Source organism: Pan paniscus, chromosome 5 (assembly GCF_029289425.2).
Source record: "Pan paniscus chromosome 5, NHGRI_mPanPan1-v2.0_pri, whole genome shotgun sequence".
In the NCBI taxonomy this organism is placed as follows: Eukaryota; Metazoa; Chordata; class Mammalia; order Primates; family Hominidae; genus Pan; species Pan paniscus.
Genome location: NC_073254.2, coordinates 135,961,230 through 135,986,328, shown reverse-complemented (window position 1 = coordinate 135,986,328; position 25,099 = coordinate 135,961,230). Strand labels below are relative to the sequence as shown.

Below are 25,099 nucleotides of genomic sequence, written 5' to 3'. Positions count from 1 at the left end.
ATCCTAGAAAAATGCTCTAGTGAACATTCTTGTGCAAATTGCTTTTCCTCTTCTGGGTGGTGAACTGTGTTGTTGTAGTTTCCCATACAAATACCTTTATTGAATTCCCTGTTGGTAACTGGTCCGTCTTAATGGACATTATAAGAGTCAGTTCTTTGCAATATATTGGTGTATTTACTATTAAGAATGTTAATGATGATATTGCTCATTGTATTTTCTGTGTTTTCCTTATGAGGACATAATGTGAGAAATTTCTCTCTCATTTTAATATCAGAAATATAGTCATGCATGACTTAACAACCAGGATATGTTCTGAGAAATGTGCCATTAGGTGAGTCCATTGTGTGGACATTACCAAGTGTACTCACACAAACCTAGGTGCTATAGCCTACTACACACTTAAGCTCTGTGGTATAGCCTATTGCTCCTAGGCTACAAACCTGTACAGCATGTCCCTAAACTGAATACTGTAAGCAACTGTAACACAATAGTATTTGTGTATTTATATCTAAACATATAAGCGACACAGTAACAACATGGTTTAAAATATTAGAAATGTTACACCTGTATAAGCAACTTACCATGAATGTAACTTGCAGGGCTCAAGTTGCAGGACCCTGGGTGGGTCAGTGAAGGCCTGTGATGTCAATGTGAAGGCCTGTGATGTTATTGTACTTTATGATAAATATTGTACAGTTAGACTACATCAGATTTATAAAAAATATTTTTCTTTTTTCAATGGTAAATGAACTTTAGCTTACTATAACTTTTTACATTATACATTTTTTAATTTTAAAAAATATTTTGACTCTTTTGTAATAACACAGTGTAAAACAAACACATTTTACAGCTCTACAAAAATATTCTCTTGTTGTGTCTTTATAAGCTTTTTTCTATTTTAAAGTTCTTCTATTTTTTACTTTTTAAACTTTTTTTGTCAAAAACAAAGGCATAAACACACACACGACCTTTGGACTAGTCAGGGTCAGGATCATCAATATCACTATCTCCCACATCCACACCTTGTTCTACTGGAAGGTCTTTAGGGGCAATAACACCCATGGAGCTGTCATCTCCTATGATAAAAGTGCTTTCTTCTGGAATGCTCCTGAAGAACCTGCCTGAGGCTGTTTTATAGTTAAATATGTTTTTGTAAGTAGAAAGAGTATACTCTCTGTCTGTTTGTTTTGCATGTATTTTTTTTTTTTTTGAGACAGAGTCTCACTCTGTTGTCCACGCTAGAGTACAGTGGTGTGATCATGGCTCACTGCAGCCTTGACCTCCCTGGGCTCAGATGATCCTTCCACTTCATCCTCCCGAGTAGCTGGGACTACAGGCATGTGCCACCACACTCAGATAATTTTGTTCATTTTTTGTAAAGATAAGGTCTCACTGTGTTGCCCAGGCTGGTAGAGTACACTCTCAAATAATAACAAAAAATATAGCATAGTAAATACATAAACCAGTAACATAGTCATTAATTATTGTTATCATATATTATGTATTGTACACAACAAACATGTAATAATGCATTGTGCTACAAGTGGTAGCACAATGAGGTCACTAGGCAATAGCATTTTTCAGCTCCACTATAATCTTATGGAACCACCATCACCTATGCAGGCTGTTGTTGACTGAAACATCTTTATTTGGCACATGACTGTAGTTGTGTGTGTGTATGTGTTTTTACTAATAGTTTTTTAATATTTTCTTCATGGAATTAGGTAACTGAATGTGTTTACTTCTTTACTGTGAGCGCTAGAAAGGCACAGTGCCAAATCTGGCTCATATCGCTTGAACGTGGATTGGCATCTGAAGATATCTATGTAAAGCATAATAGGCAAGTTCCTGGAGTCATCGTCCTTTTCTTTACCTTTTGTCTTATTTCCTTCATCTACTTATTTTAAATTTTATTATATTTTGAGGCATTTTATAATTTATGCAAACCTTCAGACATTTTTAGAACAAGGTAGGGATATAACTAAATAAATGGATGTAAATATTTAGATTATTTCCTTAGAGTAAGTTTTGAAAAGTAGATACACTGGGTCTCATGTCTCATTATATCTTTACCCAGTGTAAGATTTTCTGTAGGAAACTGGGATAATATAATCCAAGTATGTTAATTCCTGGTGATTTATTGCAGATATAATACCAAGTGAGGAGTTAGAGTCCCGAGAGGAATAAAGAATCAAGTTATTTCTTTGAGCATTTCTCTGCAATATGAGATGCTGTAAATGCTGTTTTCATGGGAAATTGTACTTTTCATGGGAAACTGTAATTTTCAATTAAATTAGCTGGCAAAATATTGAATGTTACAATTATTTATTGTTAATTAAAAAGATACTCATCTGCTTTACATACCGGATATATAAACAATAAAATTGACATACTGTACTGAACACCTAATAGCCAGTTTTGATAAGAAGTTGGTTTATTCCCATAAGGGATTGGACTATTGGGGTCTTTAGAATAAGACTAATTTTTCTCAAAAATGTGATCAGCATTTGAACCAATGTATGGTTCAGGCTCACAATTTCTATGCTATGCCATATGGAAGAGATAGTTAATTTTTGCCTACAAAAGTTGTTGATTATTGCCTCTAACTATAAAGTAACCTCAGCTGGGCTTCTTGACCAGTAACAACCCTGACAGACCCTAGGACTTGGCACCTATTAGATGTATCCTCAAAAAGCTCTTTTGGTAAGCTTTCTTGAGTCAACTAATATAGACACTTCCTTAATGGATCATGATCTAATTCAGTCTACAGTTTAATAGTAAAACTTACTGACCAATGTCCGCAGCACACAGAATTTTCATGGTTGGGAGCCAAGCGCCCTTTGAGACCCATAGGTTGAGTTGTATGCATAAAATGAATCAGCTGTGTTTGTTCTCTTTAGTCTTAGTGGACATTTTTCCCCAGGAAAGGAGAGAACAACTCTTCTACATGATGGCACTTTAATAATTTAGACAGATGTACTTTCTTCTCTCAAAATAATTCGTGCTGGAATCCTACTCTATTTGCTGTAGAAGAGAATTCAGTGTAACATTAGCATGTGTCTTGAACTGTGTTTTAATGGGAGATACAACATAACAAATCAATTAATGTTATTCACTTATTGGTGTAGAGCTATCTTAGCATGATTTCTGAGGCAGTGGTATAGGGAGAATCATCATGGTTGTCTTTGTAATGGTTTTGAAAAGTATAAACAAATCTAAAAACAAACCAAATAAACAGGAGTTTACAAGTGCAGGAGTTTTTGCACACAGAATTAATAGCAATTTCTTAGCTTAATATGCTTGGTAGCCACTATGTTAAGTTGCCATTACTCTGTAAGGAGTAGAAAATATTACTTTGGAACTGCCTCTCTTTTGTTGACAATGCTATTTGACAATACTGATATTGTGATACAGTATTCACACATTGTACATTAGAAATATCTATCATCCTTTGTGAACAATGACACTCAAACTATCCCTGTGGGAGTATATAGATAAGATCATTATTCTCATTTTCTAGATAAGGAAACTGAAATGAAATTCCTTGCCTAAGGTCAGAGAACAAATCACTGGCAGAATAAGATTAGGGGAGTGAGTTCTTGATTTTCATTCCTTTGCTCAATCAATGAAGTCATATTGTTTTACTCAGTATGGGAAGAGATTATTATCAGTCAGTAGGAATAAGGCTATGCCCAGATGATGCCAGAAGACCAGCTGAAAAACAAAAATCTGCACAATCAACCATTTGTTTTTCTGTAAAACACCAAACTAATTGTTATACCAGTGTTTTTCACTGAGCCGACTTGACGTCTTTGTGTCTTGCAGACACAGCCTCTGACTTTATGTTTATGTTATATTCCAAACTTAGTTTCTGGAATTTCTGTCTTTTAAAAATCTAATTTTGGAATATCCTGAATTTCATAATTGTTTAATATGTTCTGAATAATATGTTACCTGTGTGGGGTAGAATTGGGGCAGAGTTCTTTGAAAGTGCTTTATGATAAAATCTCACAGTATTCTTTTATATAGTGGCAGAGAAACCCTTTTCTACCTCAAAGGCTCCAAGGTGAAAATTACTGAAGTTTTATGAAAGGACTGCAAAATAAGACCTTACCATGTTAGAAGAAAGCTGGGCTTCTATATCTGTCACCAACTATATATTACATAAATGCACTTGGGTTTGGCAAATAGGACGGAAATCATCAGACCCCAACTAGATCTCATAGATCCTCTCCCGAACCAGTTACTCTGGATGTGAGGGTTGCCAAATAATCAGGTGACCTGTGGTATAGTCCATATAGAAGTTAACATGCAGAATAGCTGAGTTCTTTCAACATGCAACCAACATTTATTGTATTCCTGATACATACTTACCCACGTCTCCACAATATGTCCTAATTCTTCGACATGTTCTGCTAGATTCATCAGTTGACAGGTGAAACATTTCTCCCTAGGTCAAACAACAAGTAAACTCGGGATCTTTGATCTTTTAGCTGAGTTCAATCATAATGCCAGCAACTTTATTGATGGATGATTCCAGTTTATTTTAGTTAATCTTATATATTTTTTGCAGCTGAACTACTAAAATACTTAACTAGTATGAACTCATAGTATTTCACAAAAAGAATGGCACAAAAGCATTCACTTATGGTCTGTAGGAAATGGAATAGGCTCAGTTCAATAATAAAGATCACAAGCCAGGAAAGGAATAGAAAATTCATTTCTCTCTGGTTCTGAGACACCTGAATTCAACCTTCATTAAGAACGACAATTTGCAAGCATATGAACTCACCACTAACAGATGAAAATACTTTTAAAAAACAGTTCGTATTCTGTATTTGATTATTTATGAATATATGCAATATTAAAAGTGCCTTCATCCTGGCTACAATGTATTGAATTTTCCTGATGTAGCTTTTGTTGTCTTATTTTTAAATAATATATATCTTCCAGTTTTGTTGAGATTGAAAACTTGAAGGAACCATATATAAATGCTCATGATGCCAGTAAGAGATGAAAAAAAAATTCTGCATTATATTTTAAAAATCAAGAAATTAGATATTGACTTGAATGACTATTCTCTAGTAGTGTTTATATCCTGAGGTTGGTTTTTTTTATTTTTGCCATTTTAAAATAAGATTGCAGGGAAGTCTTGTAAGTCCCGAAAGTATTGCTATAATTACCTATTTAATATTGCAGCAGACATCTCAGAAATTTATATTTCACTTAAAATACAAGAGTTAGTGATATCATTCATTCATTTAGTAGATGTTTATATTAGTGATTACTCTGAGCCAACCTCTAGTTATTGGATGAAGACAGCAGAGCCCCTGCCCTCACAGAGATAATTCTACTGTGATAAATAGTATCACAATTAAACAGGTTTATGTGATAGAAAGGAGGAGCTCGAGTGGATAGAGAAGGCTGGCTCTGAGGATTTAAATTGAGAGGAAAGGAAGGGGCCAGATTCTAGAAGATTCACAGGAAAAGCATTCAAATGGGGTTCAAAAGCTCCAAGGTAAGAATTACTAAAATTTTATGAAAGGACTACACAAACAGATCAGAATTTAGGGAGAGAAAGCAATGCTCTTCAGAAATCTTTGAATGCTAAGATGGAAACATTTGGAAATTTGGAGATTTTTTTAAAAGCCTACTCTTTTATTTTAATAATAAAGAAATCAAGGCCCATGAGACTGACATGTTTTTGGTTATATACTAATTAAATTTTAACCTGGGTCTGCCATTTCCTAGTCTGTTGCTTTTTCCATTAAGCAAAATACCTCTCTTTGTGCTTGAAAACTCTAGGTGCTATTGCCAAGCATTGGGTTTTACAGTTGAAAATTTAAACCTGCATCATAAAGATCTGGCAAATATTTATTTAGGCTTTCTTTATATAATCGGTAGCAATCTCCAAAGCCATATTTATCACTGTGATTTGCATCTCTTATTAAGAAAATCACAAAGCACACTTTAACCCCTCTGCCATCTATTTACTTTAGTCTCTAGCTTGGAGACTATTAGATCTTTTGTGGTGCACTATGAAGGAATTTGTAAGTTTGTGTTTAATTTCCATGTAGTCCATTTCAATTTGGAACTAGTAGATAGTTCATCTTGTTTATATAAGGGAAATTCTTTTTATTGCTTCCCATCATTTCCAATTACAGACCTATTGGCTTGCTAGACATCTCAGCTTTAATTTATGGACTTCTCTTTTTGATAGATGTCAAGGCTTGAACATGTAGGCCAAGAATTTATGTAAATAGCAAGTATATTTTATATTTAGATATCCTTCTACTTCTTATATTTTTATAACTTTGTGGAGAAATGAATTGGGACTAACATGATATTGTTTACAGCTGTCTTTGACTTTTTGTTGGCTTTTTTTTTTTCTGAGACTGTGTCTCGCTCTGTTGCCCAGGCTGAATTGCAGTGGCACAATCTTGGCTCACTGCAACCTCTGCCTCCCGGGTTCAAGCAATTCTCCTGCCTCAGCTTCCTGAGTAGCTGGGATTACAGGCACATGCCAACACACCCGGCTAATTTTTTGTATTTTTAGTAGGGATGGGGTTTCGCCATATTGGCCAGGCTGGTCTTGAACTCCTGTCCTCAAGTGATCTGCCCACCTTGGCCTCCCAAAGTGCTGGGATTACAGGCATGAGCCACCATGCCCAGCCCTTTGTTGGCTTTTTTTTTTTTTTAATTTTTAAACATTATACTTTAAGTTCTGGGATACATGTGTAGCATCTGCAGATTTGTTACATAAGTATACGCGTGCCATGGTGGTTTGCTGCACCCATCAACCATCATCTACATTCAGTATTTCTCCTAATGCTATCCCACCCTTAATTCCGCATCCCCCAACAGGCCCCAGTGTGTGATGCTCCCCTCCCTGTGTCCATGTGTTCTCATTGTTCAACTCCCATTTATGAGTGAGAACATGCGGTGTTTGGTTTTCTGTTCTTGTGTTATTTTGCTGAGAATGATGGTTTCCAGCTTCAGGAATATATTATGAGCTAAGCTCTATATCCTGATAAAAGTCCTCTATTTGATGATTATTATATAGGGCAATTAACACTGGCCTAAGAGTCATAGCCAGTAGGAATGGTAGCTTGACAAATCAGAGTGCAAGGATGTGTTCCAGATACACAAAAAAGTTTAAGAAAATGATATTGCTCTTGAAGGAACTAAATGGACTCTTGCCTTTTGTATTTTAATGTAAAGGAAAACATTAAAATTAATGAATGATATCACTGCTGAAAGTAAAACATTTTCCTGAACACAGATGACATAATATTATTGTCGTGAACTGGAGGTGTGTCTTCTTAGACATTTAGATCTGCTATGTGAAATCTGCTGGTTATAGAGCGTCTTAGAGTCACAAGGCCCCAAGTTGAATCCTGGCAGTGCCATCTACTGACTTTTATGAGTAGTAAAATGGACCTAATAACTACCTTATATAACTGTTATAAGATTACAACAAAATAATGTAAAATCATGCTTAGCATGGTGTTTGGGTCAATACATGTGAATATAACAATGTTAAAATGGAGTTTTTGATTGAGGTTATTAAGACACAATAGAAGTAGAAGTTCAAAGTCAGATCTCCATACTCACAGTTGACAAAGGAATTGGTCAAAGATAGGTATGGCTGTTCTTGGATCTCTCAGCTTGTTAATAATTTAGAAAGGATACAAGGAGTGGAATGGAGGAAGAATTTGCTGATGGCATTTTGCTTTTGAAGAAAGCTGTTGGCACACTATGGGACCCCCTTTATTCCTGGGCTAATGAATGGGACCCCAAACCTAGTGAGAGGGTGCTTCAGGAAGGCCACTCTGAGAGCTAACTCTCCACCCTCTGCAGTTGGGAGGATAGAACACAGGTGCCTGACTCAGGTTGAGAAGGTGAAAGCATCCTGTGGAAGTAGGATAGAGGTGACTTAGGGCACCAGCTTCTCTCTCCTCCTAGTAATTGTCAGGGCAAGGGATGTGTAAATATTATCTCAGGACCATAAGTGGGTCTCCTAATGAGCAAAAGTGCTACGGCACTGTAGATGGACAGTCTGGAGGAGTTTTGGGTTTTGCTCAAGAAAGCTTCTGCTGGAGGATAAGAGGAGACCTATAAGGGAGAATGTAGTGGGAGAACTGCCCAGGAAACAGAAGCTGAGAGGCAATTGGGTGCAGGCATCCTAGAAATGTCTGCATCTTAGCAGCTGCAGTGAGGGTTCCTTTAGAGATGGGGAAGCCCCAAAGGGCCTGCATGAGTGTCCCAGAGAGGAGTCAGCTTGAGTTTCTGCCAGCAGGCTCGGAGTGGGAAGTTGACTGAGTGTGGCCTTCTCCTTCTTTACTCCCTCTTCTCTCTGCTCTTAGTCTGGATGCTCAGAGCCCAGCTGGGAAGGAAAAGTGGAGGAGCAGCTATAGTAGAGAAACAGAGAGGAAGCCACCCATACCATGTTTCCACTGCTGCCTTTTGCCTGAAGCGGGCCAGACCGAGCTGGGGAAGGAGAGAAGATTCGACATCTGATCACGTAGCAGTAGAGTGTTTTGGTTATCATCTGGGACTGGGCATCTAGGCTTGAATTGAGACACTGTTTGTGATTTTAAGTGGAAGTAAGACTGTCTAATACCTAAAAGTGGGCAGAAAAACTTTGCTGGAGCTTTCATCTAGGGACAGGGGAGTGTTATTCTCACAGACTACAAATTAAAGACCACTGGGAAGAACATGAAAGGTGTAGGCTTTAATTATTAGTTGTGCTTTTCTGTGTATTGTTTGCATTATTGTGGTTGATGCTGTGTTAGAAAGGTTACCTTCAAATTCAGTGTTGTACACCTAAAGTCTTGATTTTTGTTTGATATTTCCCTGCATTTTTCTGGCTTATAGCAAATACTCCTATAGTGCAAGTCAACTCAGTTATTTAGGAGGTTTCTCACAGTGCTTACTAGAAAACTTATTTGCTTAAAGTTAATATTCTACGTGTATGTTACTGAGAATTTTTATACCCAGGGTGAAAATTATGTAACATTTACTTTAATAACCTTCCATACTGAAATAATACAGCATGAACCATAATATAGCAGTTTGGAGACTCGATTCACCATTTGTTCATAAAGAGAAGCAAAACACTGACATTTTAAAAGTATTCTTTTAAATTGAAGTGTGATACACATAATAAAAGTACACAATTCATAAAAATTTAGTTTGGTGAGTACAAAGTGAATTCATCCAGGTAACCAGCACCAAGTTAAGAAACAGAATAAGGTTAACGTCCCAGTCACTGACCCCTCATATCAATAGTTTTGCTTGTTTTTGACATTTATTTATTTACTTATTTTAGAGACAGTCTTGTTCTGTTGCCCAGGCTGGACTTGAGTATAGTGGCACAATCGATCATAACTCTCTGCAGCCTTGACCTTCTGGGCTGAAGTGATCCTCCTGCCTCAGCTTCCCAAGTAGCTGTGACTACAGGTGTGTGCCACCAATCCTGGCTAATTTAAAAACAATTATTATTATTATTTTTTGTTGAGACAGGGTCTGCCACCATTGCCTAGACTGGCTTGCAGACCTGGCCTCAAGCAATTCTTCCATCTCAACCTCCCCAGATGCTGTGACTAAAGGCGTGAGCCACCACGCCCAGCTCAGCCTTGCTTTTTAATAATGAGACTATATATTTGAGTTTGCGAGATTCATTCACTTTGTTATGTGTAGCTGCAGTTTTTGTTTATTTACAAATTTGCATTCCACTAGATGACAATTTTTTAGCTAATTCAATTGTTTTTTAGTTGATAAACATTTGGATAGTTCTATTTATGTGTTGATGAACATTTGGATTGTTTCCAGGTTTGAACCCTTACAAATCAGGCAACTAAAAACATTCTTAAACACATGTTTTGGTGAATATATTGTGCACTTTTATTGATTTTATGCTTAGGAGTGGAATTACTGTATGACATGTATGACTGTGTTCAACTCTAGTAGATAAGGAAAAACAGTTTTCCAGAGTGGTGGTAAAAATTACTCTTCCATCAACTGTGTGTGGGAAGTCACTCCACTTCCTTGTTAATACTTTTTTCATTTTAGCTTTTCTGGTGTGTGCCAATTCCTGTTTTTGAAAAAAAAAATTTTCCTAGCTATTGGCATGCCCTCAGTAAACCTCCATATGGGAAGTGGGATGTCTTCTTTCCTTTCATAAGAGCATTGCACCAGCCTGACTAATCATTGAAGCATAAAGTTATATATTTAGCAAGGAATGCAGAATAGCATTCTGGTGATAAATGCTGCCCAATACTTATCAACAACTTTGCTAAGTGAAAGCATAGGTATAAAGTGCATTAGTCAATATTTTGAATGTAAGTGCAGAAATCCCTATTCAAAATAGTTTAACCAAAAAGGTAATTAATTGACTCTTGTAGCTGAAAAGCCAGGCTTGGCTGGCTCCTGGGATTAAGCTTCACTTTCCAAATCAAGACTGCCTCCCACTGGGCTGCTTCTCTTCTCAGGCAAGCTTGCTTCCTGTCTGGAGGCCAGGATTCTGTCAATAGCTCCAAACTCCCATCAGTAAACGAAAACCAAAACAACAGCCACAGCAACAAAACTCTTCCTGTCTTTCTGGAACTATTAAGTCCCGGAATTGGGGTTCCTTGGCTCTTATTGCACTAATTATGTCTTCTTCGGCTCCAAGTGGCTACCAGGTCCCTCTGGACCACATGCTTTCAGAGAAACAACAATTCTCTGAGGAAAACTGGGGGTGCTGTTAACAGAAGAAGGGTCAATGGTAGGTGGGCGGCAACAGTAGCAAAATAGCCACTGCAAGCCAGACTAGGTCAAAATAACACAGTTTAGTTATTCCTGTAGGTCCTACAGGACTTACCCTTGGATGAAGCAATACTGCTAGAACGTTGCATGTGTGGACTGCATCATTTTAGGCTCTGTGGAATTGCTTTTATTGAACTGTGTTAGGGCATTCTGTTACCAGTCTGCATTGAGGTACAATATAATGAACAGTCCTGTGGAATTCCATGCATTATTGTAAGACAGTATTGAGCACACTGTTTATTTCCAAAGCCACATTATAGGATTTCATGGGAGAAATTTCTCCCTGGTCTCTGCACCAGGAAGAGTCAAACTGTTTCTAAAAACCTTTCATGATTTTATCTTATGGATACTGTGATTCCTCAAAATGGTAAGGTGTCCTTCTTTGCATTGCTAGAGTGATAGAGTCAATTTTATGGCTTGTTTTAATCAAGTATACTAGGCTTTGAAGCATGGATTCTTTTAGTGCTAGCCTCACCCCTTTATTTTTCTATTTCCTTCAGTATTGTTTCCCAGTTCTCACACTCTCTCTTTTGTTCTATATCCTTTGTAAACTTTCTTAAATCTTTTCTGAGACAAAGTTGAGAAATACATATAATTTTATATAGATTTCATTTTATGCATTGAAAATGTCACCACAAAGTAAATAAATCTGCTTGGTTTTAGCAAGAAGTTTATTAACAGGAATTATTTTGGGTTCCAGTTTTAGATGGAGCAGTTGTAAAACACTACAGAATTAAAAGACTGGATGAAGGGGGATTTTTTCTCACGCGAAGAAGAATCTTTTCAACACTGAACGAATTTGTGAGCCACTACACCAAGACAAGTGACGGCCTGTGTGTCAAGCTGGGGAAACCATGCTTAAAGGTGAAAATGCTTTCAAGCTGTGTTTTTTTATTGAAGTTAACTTTTTTCCTTCAGATATCTGAGTATTTTTCATGGAATATCAGTTCAGGAAAAAAATTGTCATTTTATTACCTGAGGCGGGTATAGGCAAACCATGGCCTATGAGCTCACACTGACGTATGCTTGTTTTTGTAAATAAGTTTTATTTGCACAGATGCTCATTCATATACGAGTTTTCTTTGGATTCTTTTGTGCCATAACAGCAGAGTTTAGAAGGTGCAACGGAGACCATAGGGCAGGTGGTAAACTAGAATATGAGTTCTAGGAAGGCAGGGGTCTTGCTTGTTTTGTTTATAGAAAAGAACCTAGTCAATTCTTAAAACAATTTTACTTACTAAATGAATGAGTAACTAAATGAATGAACAAATAAAGAAATGAAAAAATGAGTTTGAAAAATATAAAACAATTAATTATGCAAAAATAGGTGATACATATAATAAAACTATAGCCAAAGAATTTGGGAAGGATTTGTGGGTGAGAGGGAACTTCAGCTGGGCCTTGAAACTGAGAGGATTTAGCTAGGCGAAGAGGTAGAGAGAAGTCATTCCAGACCTGAGTGAGGATGGCATTAGGTATGGGATCAGACAGGTGGACAACGAGGTGCCTGACTTCCCAAGATCTGGAAGATCAATTTGAAGAGTTAACAAATGCAGATTCTCCCACCATACTTTTTGTTTTTGAAGTAATTATAATACAGTTTACAATATTTTGTTTTAAGAAGTTTTATTTAAAAGTACCTAGACTATTATTTTCAACAAAATAATATTAAATCTACTTTTTTTCTTTTTAACAATTGCTCTTATTATTCTATGAAACAGATCCAGGTCCCAGCTCCATTTGATTTGTCGTATAAAACCGTGGACCAATGGGAGATAGACCGCAACTCCATACAGCTTCTGAAGCGATTGGGATCTGGTCAGTTTGGCGAAGTATGGGAAGGTCTGTGGAACAATACCACTCCAGTAGCAGTGAAAACATTAAAACCAGGTGCGAGAACAATAAAGGTTAAATGGCATATGTTGTTTTTTATGAGCTCAATTTAACACTGTAAATATCTAAGAGGTCATAGGGTGGCTAATACTGGCAGCAAGCAGGTGTTGTGGTCATTGTCTCTAGCCCAGGTGACCCCAACCTATGGATAAGGCATTAAAATATAAAAACAAGAACACACTTCCTGGTTCAGCTGAGTCTTAAAATATCGCTGATTGAAGAGTCTGACAACTCATCTCTTCTCTGAGTTAGGATTCAGTCTTCCAATGTCCTTCTTCCCATTTTGTTCCTAGCCTTAGTTAAAAGATACTGACTTAGCTGAAAATATTTTAAAAATCACAAGGAATCTTGATACTATTCAGGGAACAAATATTTTTAAAAGTATTAATTTTGTATGGTTAAAAGGCAAAATGGTCCATCTAAAGAAACTTGTATTTGAAAATGTAGGAACTTTTTTTCCCTTCCATCTTCCTTTTTCCTGTGATGGCAAGTAAAATTATACTGAAATCAGTATTTATTCAGCCAGGCTTTATTCCCTCCATTTTAAAGAGGGACTAAGTAACTTTCCAAATACTTTCTGGTCATATGATCTTGAGCAAATTTTTGAACTCTATGCTTCAGTTTTGTCATTTGTAAAACAGAGATAATAATAAGGCCAACCGAGAAGATAAATTAGGTCATTAGTGGACATGCTTTGTATAGTGCCTGGTTCACAGTAAGTGATGGATAAAAACTATTATTATAATAAGGAAAAAGTCAGTAAATGGCATAGCTGGGATTTGAACTCACATTTATTACTATTGCCTCACGCTCCATGGAAGTGACAGTCTATAAAAGTGCAACATTGCTATAGTAGCCTCATATATACCTTTATAACAGAGGTAAGAATAATCAACATAGGCTAGATTGTAGTTTTCTGGGAGACGTGCATTATTTACCTAGCCCAGAATTCTTAGAGGTTTGGTAAACCTCCTGGTGGCAGAACTTGAGCACTTGGGATTTGTTGGCTAGCAGCATAGGGTAACACCATGGTTCCCAAACTGTGTGCCAAGGCTCATGGGGGCACCACGGTGAATTCAAAAGAGTGCTGTGGAATACTTAAAAGTTTTGAAGTCAACATCCTGAATATTGTACAAGCTGCTACCTTGAAGTAGTTCATAGTTTCAACTTTAGAACAACATTCCTTTTGTTGACATCATATCTTTGTGAAGCTGGGTTTTTGATAGTTGCTATGGTCAAATGCAAAATCCACACAAAAATCAATATGGACCAGAAAATGGGGGTAGCAGTGCTTCATCTGATTCTAAGATTGGAGAAATTGTGCAGTGTCCCAGGGATGCATATATCACTTTAGTAAGCACTTGTAGTTAAGAATTAAGTGAAGAATTATGTTTTCCTTTCAATTCACCTGTGTTACTTTTTCAAATGGCTATTAAATTGTTAAGATAAATACTTCTTAACTTGTTTGGATCTAACCCAGTAATCAAAATAACTGTTAGGTTTTTTTAAATTTTCACTTAGAGACATCATGAAAAAAGTTATGGAGACACTAAGGGTTCCATGAACTGAAAACACTGGGATCCTCTGGTGTAACAAGTGAATAGTGTCAAATTCGATATAAGATAAATCTGTGTTTAAACCTGGCTCTGCCCTCTGTGACTTCAGACAATTTTTAACCTTTTGGAATCTTCTCATCTGGAAGTGGGAATCATAATAGTTCCTAATTTCTAGGGTTTTATGAGGACAAATGGAGTCAATATATGTAAAGTATATGCAGCAAGTTCTTAATAAATGTTAGCCTCCATGGGGCTGCTGACAGATGTGTCCACTGAAGTGCAAATTTACTAGTGCAGGAATTCAGTTTCAGCATTTTCATCTGGCAGATGAAGCAAGAGACAGGCACTTTAAAGTGGCCAGATGCTATGTGAGTGCTCCAGGTGAGGACATTCTATTCTAGCACCTGAGATTTTCACAATCACTGTGTATATGCTTTTAAACCCTAATCTTGTTAATAAATGGTGGCTGAACTTTATTGTCCAATCTAATAATTCTTTTCTAAGAAGAGGCAGCTAGCTAGCCTGCCTAACGTTGTTCTCTAAGGAAGCCCTTTGGGAAGTCAAAAGACAACAAAAAAAGTCAGATTTCTCATGTTAAAAAAAAACCACGATAGTTTTCTCTCCAACAGGAATAATTATTATTGATTTACAGTGTAATAGCCACAAACAGCTTTAGTGATTGGTTAAATGTCTTCACTTCACTGGGGCCATTAATCAATCTGAGCGGCTGTTTATTGCTGAGCAGGCTACTACGCAATAAAGATGAGCCTGAAATGAACTCCCACAGTAGCTTTGACAGGCAAAAATTAATATTTAATGTTACATTACTAGCTGAGTTGAGATTGGGTTTCCTTTACTCTGCAGCTGGGGAGCTATAACCAGCATGGCCATGAAGGAGTGCTCTGAAACAGTCTTCACCTGCAGAGGCTTCTGACCTACTGTGATTTCAGTTCTTGTGCATAGTCTGATTTGGGAATGCGTTTGAGTGTCCTGTATTGCTTGAATCTGATAGCCACACAACACAGAAATTTTATTAACATAAATATATATTGTATATATAATTTTCTTTTTCCTTTCTCTTTCTTTTTCTTTCTTTCTTTTTTTCTTTTTCTTTCTTTCTCTCTCTCTCTCTCTCCCCACCCCCCTTTCTTTCTTTCTTTCTTTCCTTTTTTGAGACAGATTCTCACTCTGTTTCCCAGGCTGGAGTGCAATGGTGTGATCTCAGCTTACTGTAACCTCCACCTCCTGGGTTCAAGTGATTCTTCTGCCTCAGCCTCCTGAGTAGCTGGGATTACAGGCACCTGACACCATGCCTGGCTAATTTTTATATTTTTAGTAGAGACATGGTTTCACCATGTTGGCCAGGCTGGTCTCTTAACTCCTGACCTCAAGTTATCCGCCTGCCTTGGCCTCCCAAAGTTCTGGGATCACAGGCTTGAGCCACCATGCCCAGCCTAATTTTCTGTATGGTTATCATAATTACTGCTATCATTGGAAGCTTGTTTTTTGGGGGGTGGTAGTGGGGGGAGTCCCCACTATATTATATTTGACCATAGGCCAAACTAGTTGTAACAATTAAGAACAAAGTCCCTTATTATGATTTAGGTGTCTCTTATTCTCAGCTCCATTTTGTGACTATGATTCCAAATTTTAATCCTATTTGACTGTGTGGAGTAAACCAGTGGTAGAGATGGAATTGATGGAGCTCAGAAACATGTAACAGAAAAGAGAATCGGCCATTTTCTCCTATTCTCTCTCTTTAAGTCCTTGTCCCTTTTCTTCCTTAGCCTATGAAATATACTTACAGCTGGTCTGTTTGGTTTTTCCAAGACTATGCATATCAATGATAATATAAATAATGATCAACAGTCACTGAATACATACGTGCAGGCATTGCTATTATCTTGGTAATGATCTTACAATGTCAGTAAAATTATTAGCCATGTTTTACAGATGAAGAAACTGAAGTTTAGAGAGGTTTGATAACTTGCTCAAGATCACACAGGGCACTAGTGGCAGAGAGTTGAGATTTGTCTAGAATGCAGAGTCTGATTAGTCCAGTTCTGAACTTCTGGGTTCTCAAAGGGGAGACTGCTCAAATGTTTTATGTGAAATGATGTGCAGGTCACATGTAACTAACTCAACTTCACATTAATAAACAAGTCATAGTTTTGCCTTAGAATGTCAAAGCTTATCCATGTCTGGGTTTAAATATCAGTTGTAAAGTCTTCAACATCAAGAGGATGATGAATGTAGTAGTCTCTTTGAGCATCAATGGAAACCATATTTGCATTATTCATAGTGAATACTAAGATGTGAAATGACAGTATTCCTTTAATTACAGTAATGCCTCTGAAACATCATATTCTAAAAGAAAAGATTTTAAAATTACTGATGAAATGTAAACTCCAGATAATCTTCCTCCTCTTAGATTTTATTTGATGTCAACTACTTGACATCTTGCACGATGAGTCAGAGTGGATCCATTAAAATATGATTTAATTGCAGACAAGTCTTCTAAATAGGCCTTAATATTGTCTCTCCTCCATTTGGCCATGCTATTAAGGCTCTGACTGTGGAAGCAGATAGTACAGGAGAAAATATTAAATATCAGTTTCGAGTTGAACATATAAAACATGTGAAAAAAAAACCCATTAACTTTTGGGGATGGTCTTGGATGTTTTCCACTTGGTCTACACACTATGTTCCTACAGAATTAAAGACAAAAGTATGGCAGAATGTCACTGTTTTAGGATTTTTGTCCAGCTGTTCCCACAGTGGGCACCAAGGACGGGGCAGGTATCAGTCTCTGGTTGCAGTAATTAAATATTCAGTGACCTTCAGCGCTCGTGTTCATAGAATGTTTTCCTTTTGTGTTAAGATGCCTTGTTTTATCAGTTAGATTGTCAGTCTCTCCTTTTTCCTTCATTTTTCATGTAGATCTGAATCAACCTCTCTTCACCTACAGGTCATAACATATAAACCGTATACTCCTGATGCACCAACACATCCAGTTACTAGGTTGCTCTGGCTGAACTGATTCTCTTTTTGATAACTCTGAAGATTTGTGATACTGAGGCTCTTACTCTACTGAGAAGCAGGAGGCAATCTTGATGATTCCCACCAGGCTGCTGTGAGGATAGGAATGCCTCAATAACATAAAGTGATTTCTCCCTCTTCTTGTTTCAGGTTCAATGGATCCAAATGACTTCCTGAGGGAGGCACAGATAATGAAGAACCTAAGACATCCAAAGCTTATCCAGCTTTATGCTGTTTGCACTTTAGAAGATCCAATTTATATTATTACAGAGTTGATGAGACATGGAAGTCTGCAAGAATATCTCCAAAGTAAGCTAAAGACTTAATACGAGGAAAAAAAGAGGAATTTAGTTTAGCTAGTCCCATAAGTGTCAATTTAGCAAGCCTTCTGTAACCGAAAGGATATTTACTATGTGTATGTCTGTGAGAATGAATGTCTTAACACTGAATGGCTCAACTACTATTTAATAGGTTGTATATTGTATATTCAAAAGGTGGAAAATATTTATGTAGTGGAAGAGAAAATTATTCACAACAGATATATTAGGGTAATTGAATGTAACGTGGGAAATTAAAGAATGGATATTTAGCATGATGCTTTGCATGATGCTTTATTTCCTACACTAATTGAACATTATCAGTTATGGACCAATATTTTCTATGGCACGGAGAATTCAGGGACATGGAATACATTTGGGGAAAAAGGGAGGGAAGTATCCTATGTTTATTTTATTTGCTGGTATTTGACAACATTGTACTTATTGCTGTTTAAAATACTTCCACTGCTAGGCAACATAAGAATTGTCAGACAAAAAAGCAGAAATATACTATTACTTTATTTCTCTGTTTGCTTCCTGTAGTCAGAGAAGACTGAAGGGCATTATGAAATTTTGATGTTTATTACAAATGGATAATTTAGTAAACAACAATACAGTATAATGAGCATTAAAATGAGATGTTCAAAGAAGGTGAGATCAAGTATTGACAATAATTTGAGCTTGAAAAGGAGACTTCCATAATTTCTTGAAATGTCAGGATGGAATGATAGAATGTTTAGAGGTAAAGGGAGGTGAGAATGATGAAACAAAGATTTCAGAAAGATAAGAATATCCTCTGATTTCAGGATGACTTATGAAGCTGGTAACATTAAGCTACAAAACAAGATAAGAATAACAAAGAACATAATAAGGCCTGTTGAATGCTGTTAAAAACAGAAATATACTCAGCTTCCTTGCAGAAAAATATTGAATTTAACATCATCAGAATATGTTACCCACCATAGAAAGATTAAACTCAGCTATTAAATAACCCCTTTTGCCTTATTCCCAGGACAAAGTGCAAAAGTGGTCTTGGGTCATAGCTAACAAAAAATGCTTCATAAAGGTCCCTAATAATATTCACATAATTACATCTAATGGCCTATTCCCCATCCTCAGATCTATCGACAGCATTTAATTCAATAGATGCTTTCTTTTCCTGGAAACATTTCCTTCATTTGGCTTTCAGGACACTTCACTCAATGGCATTTCCTCCTTCCTTTCTTGCTGGTTCTTTTCAACCTATGGGATTTCCTTCATTCCCAGACCCTTCAATATCTTGGAGTTCTCCAAGACTGTTCACAACATCACTAGTTCCCTTATTAATTTCATCTAATCTCATTGTTTAATTTTTTATGTCCTGACAATTCTCCAAATTTTATTCCCCCTTTACTTGAGAATCATACCCAACTGCCTTCTTAACTTCTCCACTTGAATCTTGTATCAGTCTGCATAATGTAAATATGCTGCAATAACTAACAGTCTCCAAATCCCTGAGGGCTTAACACACATGTTTATTTCTTATCCATGCTACATTGCAAAATAGGTTGGCTGGTGGCTCAGTTCTTTTGATCACCCTGGCAGAGAAAGGGGATGAGACTAATCTCACCCTGATTCTTAAAGCTTCTGACCAGAAGTGACAGAAGTAATTCTGTTCCCTTTCCATTTGGACAAATCAAGTCAAAGAGGATAGGGAAGTACAATTCTCTAAAGTACTTGAAAGGAGGAAAAAAATCATTGTTTGTGAACAGCCCTAATTTCTACTATAGTAGAAATGTCTATTAGACATCTCAAGATGACATGCCCCAAACTGATCTCCCTGTATTCTCCCCAGTAATCTGCTACTCTTGCAGTCTTTCCTTCTTTGACCGTAGCAACTCAGGCCTAATACCTTGGCATCATCTCTACTTTTCATGTCCCATCTCTAACCTGCTAGCAAAATCTCATTGGCTGGCCTTCAAAATATATAGAGGATTTTACCTCTCCTCAATGCTCCTACCCTGATCCAGGCTGCCACCTGAATTCTGCAGTAGCTCCCGGCTGGTCTTCATCTTCTGCTTCTTGTCTCCTTCAGTTTCTTCTTAACATAACAGCTAGAGAGATACAGTTAAAATGTAAATCAGAGCATGTGTAACTCATGAAGTCCTGCATGGCCTGGCTCTCTATTCCCTCTCTGATCTCATCTTCTACAACTTCTCCTTGCTCAGTCTTCGTCAGCCACACTAGCCCTCTTTACTATTTTTCCTACCATCCAGGCATGCTTTTGCCTCACTCGTTATTTCCTCTGCCTGAATTTTTTTGTTATTCTGACATTTATCCACATGCTCACTTCTCATTTCCTCAAAATCTCTACTTAGATGTTTCCATCTTGGTGAGTGTTTCACTGGTCACCCTCTGAATTTTAAAATTTAATCTCTTTCTACTGACTCTTAAAGTATTCCTCTTCCCTTGCTTTTTATTTTATCTTCTTGGCTGTTAAGCATCTTATACTGTGTATCTTATTTATTTGGCTTATTTTTAGTATCCTCTGAATATAACTCCACACAGGCAGATAGTGTTTTCTTTGTTTCAGAGTTAGAACAGTGTCTGGCACATAAGAAAGTATGGGCTAATTAGGTATTGAATAAATAGATTAAGTTGGGACCATCCTGAACCTAACAAGATTGGGACTTGGAGTCAAGCTTGTTTTGAGACTCTTGGTATTAGCTTGAAAAGATCAACTTGGTACATGGCTAACACCTTTGACATCGAGGATTTTTGTGGCTTGGTGATGTGGTTTACTCAGGGCTAAGTATGAACCCTATCAGCTTCAGGGTTAGGCCATTAGGGTCAAGTTTATCAGTGCCTTCATTTGTGAGGATGATGATTAGTAGCCAGAAGGAGTAATGAACAAATGCTCACTGCAGATAGCCCCTTCCCCAGTCAAGAGGGTTCACATTCAATAAAGTGGTCTTAAAATGGATGTACCACTCTTAAGCAGCCCATCATGATGAATATTATTAAGATGAAAGATTCTTTTTTTTTCTTTTTTTAAAAAAATTTTTATTTTATTATTATTGTACTTTAAGTTTTAGGGTACATGTGCACAATGTGCAGGTTAGTTACATATGTATACATGTGCCATGCTGGTGTTCTGCATCCATTAACTCGTCATTTAGCATTAGGTATATCTCCCAATGCTATCCCTCCCCCCTCCCCCCACCCCACAACAGTCCCCAGAGTGTGATGTTCCCCTTCTTGTGTCCATGTGTTCTCATTGTTCAATTCCCACCTATGAGTGAGAACATGCGGTGTTTGGTTTTTTGTCCTTGCGATAGTTTACTGAGAATGATGATTTCTAATTTCATCCATGTCCCTGCAAAGGACATGAACTCATCATTTTTTATGGCTGCATAGTATTCCATGGTGTATATGTGCCACATTTTCTTAATCCAGTCTATCATTGTTGGACATTTGGGTTGGTTCCAAGTCTTTGCTATTGTGAATAGTGCCGCAATAAACATACGTGTGCATGTGTCTTTATAGCAGCATGATTTATAGTCCTTTGGGTATATACCCAGTAATGGGATGGCTGGGTCAAATGGTATTTCTAGTTCTAGATCCCTGAGGAATCACCACACTGACTTCCACAATGGTTGAACTAGTTTACAGTCCCACCAACAGTGTAAAAGTGTTCCTATTTCTCCACATCCTCTCCAGCACCTGTTGTTTCCTGACTTTTTAATGATTGCCATTCTAACTGGTGTGAGATGGTATTTCATTGTGGTTTTGATTTGCATTTCTCTGACGGCCAGTGATGGTGCGCATTTTTTTAGACCTAAAACCATAAAAACCCTGGAAGAAAACCTAGGCATTACCATTCAGAACATAGGCATGGGCAAGGACTTCATGTCTAAAACACCAAAAGCAATGGCAACAAAAGACAAAATTGACAAATGGGATCTAATTAAACTAAAGAGCTTCTGCATAGCAAAAGAAACTACCATCAGAGTGAACAGGCAACCTACAAAATGGGAGAAAATTTTCGCAACCTACTCATCTGACAAAGGGCTAATATCCAGAATCTACAATGAACTCAAACAAATTTACAAGAAAAAAACAAACAACCCCACTGAAAAGTGGGCGAAGGACATGAACAGACACTTCTCAAAAGAAGACATTTATGCAGCCAAAAAACCTTGAGTAAAACATTACTCAAGATTCTTGAGTAATGGAATATATTTGAAAATATTTTCTTGCTGCAAATGTAAATCATCATAGGTTTGTGAACTTTTACATCGGTTTTGACCTCTGTTGGTTGTATTAAAAGTATGTGTTGATGTTTACTTAGGCAGTACTGAGGCTACTGCACCCTTCAAAGTAGGAAATGTGTGTCACTCAATTTCCTCCAGTATTATGCCTGTCAGTGCAAACCTTTTTCTATCCATTGTAATAGGATTAGATGTCATATGTGATAGTTGAGATAACATACATATTTTTTCTATATAACCTTTTTTGTAGTTTCTCAGCTTGGCTGGATAATTTTTGTAATACATTTCTCCAAAATGAGAAAGATCTGTAAAAAAACTTTAGTATTGAGGGTAATTAATGACAGATAGATCTTATTACAATTTAAAGAGGATAAATATCTCCATTTTTAAAAAGTTTAGTTTGGCTTGTTTTTCCCCCAGTAAATACTTATAGAACATCTATTATAGGTCACACAACTTGTTACCTATTCCTTTGAGTAAAAGGAATTCCTATGAAATGGGGAAGAATAATTGCAATACTTACTTCATATAGTTGTTCAGAGTATTAAATTAGGTGATTGACTGGAAATAAACTATATGAGATAGTGATAGGAGAGGATCATGTATATACTTTTTTTCTTTAAAAAACACTGTAGTACCTTGTGACAGGCAATTTCTAAGTCTTTTATAAATATTAACTTCATTCATTTTTGTTTTCAATTTTTTTTATTTTTTAAGATTATACTTAAATTCTGGGATACAGGTGTAGAACATGCAGTTCTGTTACATAGGTATATACATGCCATGGTGGTTTGCTGCTCCCATCAACCTGTCATCTACATTAGGTATTTCTCCTAATGCTATCCCTCCCTTTGCTCAACACCCCCTGACAGGCCCTGGTGTGTGATGTTCCCCTCCCTGTGCCCATGTGTTCTTACTGTTCAACTCTCACTTATGAGTGAGAACATGCAGTGTTTGGTTTTCTGTTCTTGTGTTAGTTTGCTGAGAATGATGGTTTCCAGCTTCATCCATGTTCCTGCAAAGGACATGAACTCATTCTTTTTTATGGCTGCATAGTGTTCCATGGTGTATATGTGCCACATTTTCTTTATCCAGTCCAACGTTGATGGGCATCTGGGTTGGTTCCAAGTCTTTGCTATTGTGAATAGTGCCGCAATAAACATGCGTGTGCATGTGTCTTTACAGTAGAATGATTTATAATCCTTTGGGTATATACCCAGCAATGGGATTGCTGGGTCAAATGGTATTTTCTAGTTCTAGATCCTTGAGGAATCACCACACTGTCCTCCACAATGGTTGAACTAATTTACACTCCCACCAACAGTGTAAAAGCATTCCTCTTTCTCCACATCCTCTCCAGCATCTGTTGTTTCCTGACTTTTTAATGATCCCATTCTAACTGATGTGACATGCTATCTCATTGTGGTTTTGGTTTGGATTTCTCTAGTGATGATGAGCTTTTTTTCATATATTTGTTGACTGCATGAATGTCTTCTTTTGAAAAGTGTCTGTTCATATCCTTTGCCCACTTTTTGATGGTTTTTATTTCTTGTAAATTTGTTTAAGTTCCCTGTAGATTCTTGGTATTAGCCCTTTGTCAGATGGATAGATAGCAAAAATTTTCTCCCATTCTGAAGGTTCCCTGTTCACTCTGATGATGGTTTCTTTTGCTGTGCAGGAGCTCTTTTGTTTAATTAGATCCCATTTCTCAATTTGGGCTTTTGTTGCCATTGCTTTTGGTGTTTTAGTCATGAAGTCTTTGCCCATGCCTATGTCCTGAATGGTATTGCCTAGGTTTTCTTCTAGGGTTTTTATGGTTTTAGGTCTTATGTTTAAATCTTTAATCCGTCTTGAGTTAATTTTTGTATAAGGTATAAGGAAGGGGTCCCATTTCAGTTTTCTGCATATGGCTAGCCAGTTTTCCCAACAACATTTATTTAATAGGGAATCCTTTCCCCATTGGTTGTTTTTGTAAGGTTTGTCAAAGATCAGATGGTTTTAGATGTGTGGTGTTATTTCTGAGGCCTCTGTTCTGTTCCGTTGGTCTAGATATCTGTTTTGGTACCACTACCATGCTGTTTTGTTTACTGTAGCATTGTAGTATAGTTTGAAGTCAGGTAGCATGATGCCTCCAGCTTTGTTCTTTTTGCTTAGGATTGTCTTGGCTATACGGGCTCTTTTTTGGTTCCATATGAAATTTAAAGAAGTTTTTTCTAAATCATGAAGAAAGTCAATGGTAGCTTGATGAGAATAGCATTGAATCTTTAAATTACTTTGGGCAGTATGGCCATTTTCACAATATTGATTCTTTCTATCTGTGAGCATGGAATATTTTTCCATTTGTCTGTGTCCTCTCTTATTTCCTTGAGCAGTGGTTTGTAGTTCTCTTTAAAGAGGTCCTTAACACTCAGTAAACTAGGTATGGACAGAACATATGTCAAAATAAAAAAAGCTATTTATGACAAACCCACAGCCAATATCATACTGACTGGACAAAAGCTGGAAGCATTCCCTTTGAAAACTGGCACAAGACAAGGATGCCCTCTCTCACCACTCCTATTCCACATAGTATTGGAAGTTCTGGCCAGGACAATCAGGCAAGAGAAAGAAATAAAGGGTATTCAAATAGGAAGAGAGGAAGTCATATTATCGCTATTTGTAGATGACATGATTGTATATTTAGAAAACCCCATTGTCTCAGCCCAAAAACTCCTTAAGCTAATAAACAACTTCAGCAAAGTTTCAGGATACAAAATCAATGTGCAAAAATCACAAGCATTCCTATACACCAATAATAGAAAAACAGAGAGCCAAATCATGAGCAAACTCCCTTTTGCAGTTGCTACAAAGTGAATAAAATACCTAGGAATACAACTTACAAGGAAACTTCCTTCATTTTTCTAACCACATTATGAGGTAAGTATTATTAGTCCTACTTCACAGTTGAAGAAACAGGTATGTAGAGATTAGGTAACTCATCCAAGGCAGAAGTTTGGCTTCATAGTTCATGTTTTTAACTATATTCATAGCACTGATGTTATCTTCCTAATATCAATCTGTATTAGTTGTCTATTGCTGCACAAAAGATTAAAAGATTATCATTGCTCCTATCTAATCAAGATAAAACATGGAACTTGCTAAGCTAGAGATACATATGAATTACCTACGTGGAAACGACTGAAGGAAGACAAGCTATGGGTCTGGAACTCAGGGGAGAATATGCAGCAAGAGATAT

General features: G+C 37.0%; 1 protein-coding gene across 1 annotated transcript in view; it reads left to right on the top strand.

Moving 5' to 3' along the window:
• FRK (fyn related Src family tyrosine kinase) overlaps positions 1-25,099 on the top strand; it is a 127,492-nt gene that overhangs the window by 83,198 nt on the left and 19,195 nt on the right. Inside the window, exons 3-5 of the mRNA XM_003827562.6 lie at positions 11,510-11,673; positions 12,531-12,699; positions 17,448-17,606. Of these exons, the coding sequence (XP_003827610.4) occupies positions 11,510-11,673; positions 12,531-12,699; positions 17,448-17,606 (492 nt within the window). The remainder of the gene's footprint in view (positions 1-11,509; positions 11,674-12,530; positions 12,700-17,447; positions 17,607-25,099) is intronic.